Source organism: Quercus lobata, chromosome 2 (genome assembly GCF_001633185.2).
Source record: "Quercus lobata isolate SW786 chromosome 2, ValleyOak3.0 Primary Assembly, whole genome shotgun sequence".
Classification (NCBI taxonomy): Eukaryota; Viridiplantae; Streptophyta; class Magnoliopsida; order Fagales; family Fagaceae; genus Quercus; species Quercus lobata.
Window position 1 is genome coordinate 58,915,868 of NC_044905.1, and position 5,025 is coordinate 58,920,892.

The 5,025-nt window shown below is 35.6% G+C and overlaps 1 protein-coding gene across 1 annotated transcript; it reads left to right on the forward strand.

Annotated features, from left to right (window-relative positions):
- The first annotated feature begins 2,123 nt into the window (after positions 1 to 2,123).
- On the forward strand, positions 2,124 to 3,792 carry LOC115975980 (phenolic glucoside malonyltransferase 1-like). Its single transcript, XM_031097035.1, has one exon. The coding sequence runs from the start codon at positions 2,322 to 2,324 to the stop codon at positions 3,699 to 3,701; it is 1,380 nt and encodes a 459-aa protein (XP_030952895.1). The 5' UTR covers positions 2,124 to 2,321; the 3' UTR covers positions 3,702 to 3,792.
- The last annotated feature ends 1,233 nt before the right edge of the window (positions 3,793 to 5,025 follow it).

Below are 5,025 nucleotides of genomic sequence, written 5' to 3' on the forward strand. Positions count from 1 at the left end.
TGCTAGTCCATGTGGGACACACCTCTACTACTTGCAACTCATCGTATAGTATAAGTTTTGTTATTTTATGTGGCACAAATGTAAACACTTCATTTTGTACCCCTTACAACTTGGACCCTTGTTCCCTAATGATGTTAGAATCTTAAAGTCTAAGGTTGGTTTAGGGCCCAATCAGATGAAAATTGACTTGAAGAAAGTATTTATGGAAAATATAACTTATTTTTTGATTAAATAAACTATTTTTGAAAAAGTGAGACCACAGAAACCCTAAGACATGCGTACGCATACACATGTATGCACATGCATGCTCAAGCTTTGCGTACGCATGCTTCATGCATGCGTACTCATACATGTGTATGCATGCGCATGCTAGGGTTCCAGAAACTATGTATGACAAATTTTCTGAATTTAAACTAGGTTTGAAACAGATCCCATATCGATTGAAAGCCATCCTAAACCCCTATTTTTCAACTATATAAAGCCATAAAAGGTAATTTTTCAAGGAGGACGATTTCCAGTGATAAAACACATAAGATTCACTAGAAAATAGTGAATCAAAGAGGATTTTTTCACAAAACATTCTCAAGTCAAGTTTTATTTGATTGGGACCGTTTTGAGTCTTGATCTTTGAGTTCTAAAGTTTACTAACTTATTTTGAATTGATTGTGACTAGATTGACTGAGAGGAACGGTCAAAATCAAGCTCTAGAGAGTTCTAGTGTTGAGGTAAAATTTCTAACTTTGGCTCTTTGCTTTTCTTTATTTTTCTTTTGATCTTGGGTTTATATATGTGTTCTATTTGCTTTAATATGTTTTTTTAGTCTAGGTTTGCTTTGTGCTTTTATTCTGAGTATGTTAGGTTGTTAAATTTTTTGTTTTTGTGTTTCTGTTATATAGTTTCTGGGTTAGGGTTCTTAGGGCGAGTATGCGTGCATATGCTAATTGCATGCATACGCATACTCGTAGTTTGCTTACGCATATAGATGGGCTACGTACACATGCCCTATGTATGCACACACAAACTCTTGTCCAGAAACCTTAATTCACCTTCTGTTTGTTTTTCCTTTGTTTTACCTACATGTTTAGCCTCTGTTTAACCTAGTTTTCATATCTGTATACATTTGTTTACCCTGTTTTGTTTCGCTTTGCATTGTTTTATCTTTTTATGCTTATTAGGGTTTTAATTTGCTTAAATACCATGAACATGCTTTTGGATATGGTCATGCATAGATGCTATGATACTGTGAGGTAAGTAAGGTAAGTCATGCACAATACTATGAACATGCATTTGATTTGGTTGATGGGTATGATATGGTTGATATACTTGGTTGAATCCCTTGATTTTGAGGTTTGAATGCTCTAACATGTTGATCATGATCTACCATGTGATGTTTCTGCCCTTAGAGATATATGCTTATATGCGATGATAGATGAATGTTAGGTTTGAGGATGATTATGCCATCTTGATTGCTTAGATGTATGTTAGTGTGTGTGTGTGTGTGTGTGTGTGTGTGTGAGAGTTAGAATAACATGTTAAATGTGTCTTTAATGAGATTAAGACTTGTAACACAATGAGTGAAAGCCAACTCACGGGTTGAGTGGGATTGGGTGCCTAATATCTTTCCATCCTCATACCTAAACTCCGAACACGTGCTCTGGTAAAGATCAGCATTTCTACGAAGGGCACTATATTTATGATTCCTAGACCTAAACTAAGTGGCGACTCCGTTTACACCATCTAACATAATCCACCCTAAACCAATATATACTTCCCACGAATTTTTGGAAAAACCCAAAAGAAGAACATCCGTCGCGGGGCACTTGCACCCACAACAAGCAATATTCATTACCTATCATTATAACAATTTCAATTTCGTCTTCTTCTTCTAGTAAATCTAACCACTTCCTTTACCAGAGATTTATTACTTTTTTTAATTTCACTAAAATTTAACATGTCATAATTGTGTTCCTCGTCTTTATGAGAATGAATGTCAAATTTACTGAGTCATACGGCCCACATCCTAACCATTCGGTCATGTGTAACTCTCTTTGAAAATAGTTTACGCGTTTCCTGTCAATATCAGAATTGCAGTAGCCTAGCAGGGACTGGTTGGGATTTAAAATGGATGGAGGGATGGTAAAGGTTGAATTCATTTTTCTTTTCACAAAATGGCTCAAGGAAAGTATCACGATGAATAGAAAAGCAGTATAAAGCAAAAGTATGCCACATCATTATTTGATTACTTGTGAAAAGCTTTTCTAGGAAGTAAGAAACGTTTCAAGTTAGCAACAAAAGAGATTCTTCTGGGTTTTCTCTCTCTAATGGCGACTCATAACTCATTGAAAATAGTTGAGGTTTACCGAGTGGTTCCTTTACCAAACTCACAAGATACAACCACCCCAAAGTCCCTCCCTCTCACCTTCTTTGACGTACTCTGGCTAAGGTTCGCACCGGTCCAGCGAGTTTTCTTTTATGAAACCTCTATTTCTATCACAATCTTCTTGGACTCCGTTCTTCCAAAACTTAAGCACTCACTCTCCCTCACACTCCAACACTTCCTCCCTCTTGCCGGTACCCTCATTTGGCCTCCAGAATCTAAACCCATCATCAATTACAAAGAGGGCGATGCAGTTTCATTCACTGTAGCTGAGTCCAATGCTAACTTCTACAATCTCTCAGGCAACAACTTTGTTCAAGCTGTGGAATACCATCCTCTTGTACCCGACTTGGCAACATCCCATGAACGTGCCAAAGTGTTAGCATTGCAAGTCACGATGTTCCCAAACTACGGGTTTTGCATTGGAATTACAGCACACCATGCTGTTCTTGATGGCAAAAGCTCAACCATGTTTATGAAATCATGGGCTCACTTGTGCAAACTTGGAGGAAATGCTTTGTCCTTGGTACCGGAGCTAACACCAAGCTTTGACAGAATGGTTATTAAGGACCCGGCTGGGCTAGAGGCAAACTTCCTGAATCAGTGGTTGAACCTAGATGGACCACACAACAAGAGCTTAAAGGTGTGGGAGCTAACAACTCCACTAGATCTGGTACGAGGTACGTTTGAGTTGACTTGTACAAAATTAGAAAAGCTCAGGCAGTTGATGAAAAGCGTATTGGAAGAGAACAATAATCAAGAACAAGCACTTCGCTTATCAAGGTTAACACTAACATGTGCCTACACATGGGTTTGCCTAGTTAAGGCAGAAGGGCTAAGAGACACCAATTTAATTCTTTTTATTAATGCAGACGCAAGGCCTCGCTTAGAGCCTCCTACGCCTGCGAATTATTTTGGAAACTGCGTTACTGGTCATCTTGCAGTTGCAGAGAGAAATGACTTGCTGGGAGAAAAGGGGTTGGCTGTGGCAATAAAAGCTATAACCGAAGCTATAAGAAGTTTGGATTATGGGGTACTAAGTGATGCTGAAAACTGGTTGTCACATCTGTTCACTATAAAGAAAGGCGAAGTGGCTCATAGAATTGCTGGAATTGCCGGCTCACCTCGATTTGAGCTTTACAATACAGACTTTGGATGGGGAAAGCCAACAAAGGTAGAGATGATTTCTATAGATAAAACAGGAGCTATACGTGTTTCGGAAAGTAGAGATGATGCTAGAGGAATTGAAATTGGATTGGTTTTAAAGAAACATGAAATGGAAGTGTTTGCATCAGTATTTGCCAAAGGTCTTGGAGTCCTGTAAAGTTACGAGTAACTGGAAAGATTATGCATCTTACAGAGACGAGATAATTAGCAAAGTGCGCATATGATTGGGAAATTATAGTATCTTCGTTCTTGATTCAGCCAAAAAAATAAAAGTATCTTTGTTCTTGTGAGTGGTTTTGTACTGTAATTATTTGTGACTTTAAGTAGGTATAGTATTTACGCCTTTTCACCTCCATGCCATTTGGCAAGGATAGGACATCCATTTCTGCTAAATAAATGCTCTCTTTGTTTTGAACATAATCTGGTCAAGGACCCCGTGAGTGTTTTGTTTTGGTTAATTTGTTTTTTTTGGGGTGAAATTTGATGTTAATGATGGTTATAATAATAAGTACTAGTTGGCACTTTGTGATATTAAAAAAAATGAGACATCTAACATTTAAAAAATTCTCTCTTCATCATAATTATCAAATTATCAAAGAACAAAAACAAAAAATTGGATGATAATTAATTTATATAAATAAAAATCTAAGTGAGTTTTGAATTCTTTCTCCCACCTTCAGGAAGGCTACCAAAATGTTGGAAGGATACAAATCTAGCTCAATTGAAACCCCTAAATTATTTATCTAAAAAAATTATTATTAGTATGGTTTTTTTTTTATAGGAAATATGTTAATAACAACTAAAAACAAAAATTAAATTATTAATTCTACATCTAAAAGGAAAAAATAATAATAATAAGTATAATACAGAAATTTAAATAATTTTTTTTTTTTTTGTGAACCAGATAAGAAATTTAATTGATGAATTAAATCATTTTAGAAAATATCTTCCAAATTTAGTGGTAGTTCTTTCTACTACACGTCAAGATTAGTAGTTAGAACCACTGTACACCATTGGTGTGATAGTCACTCCATAAGTATAAGTATTTGTGGGGTGCAAAAGACAAAAGCTGAGATTTAAGTTTTCAGAAAAAAATTTCACATATATATACACTTAAATTCAATTTAAGTAGAATTTCTATCTTTAATTAAAATAAAATTTTTTAAATTCAATTTAAGTAGAATTTCTATCTTTAATTAAAATAAAATTTAAAAAAAAAAAGCAGTTAGAAGTTTCAACGGTGCAAAAAGGCTAAAAATGTGTGATCTCTAATTTTCAACACGTAAGTTTGTTCATATTATTTTGGTTCAATGGAACAATAATTTTGGTGGTCCACTAACGTCCTGTATGCAACAAATCATTGCCAATGAGAATTAAAAAGCTTTGGACTTTTGGTGCAACTTCTAGACCGTTTACGTACATTCCAATACAGTGCAACCGAGCAAGTTAACCTACATTAACCGGATCCTTTAAATATTTGT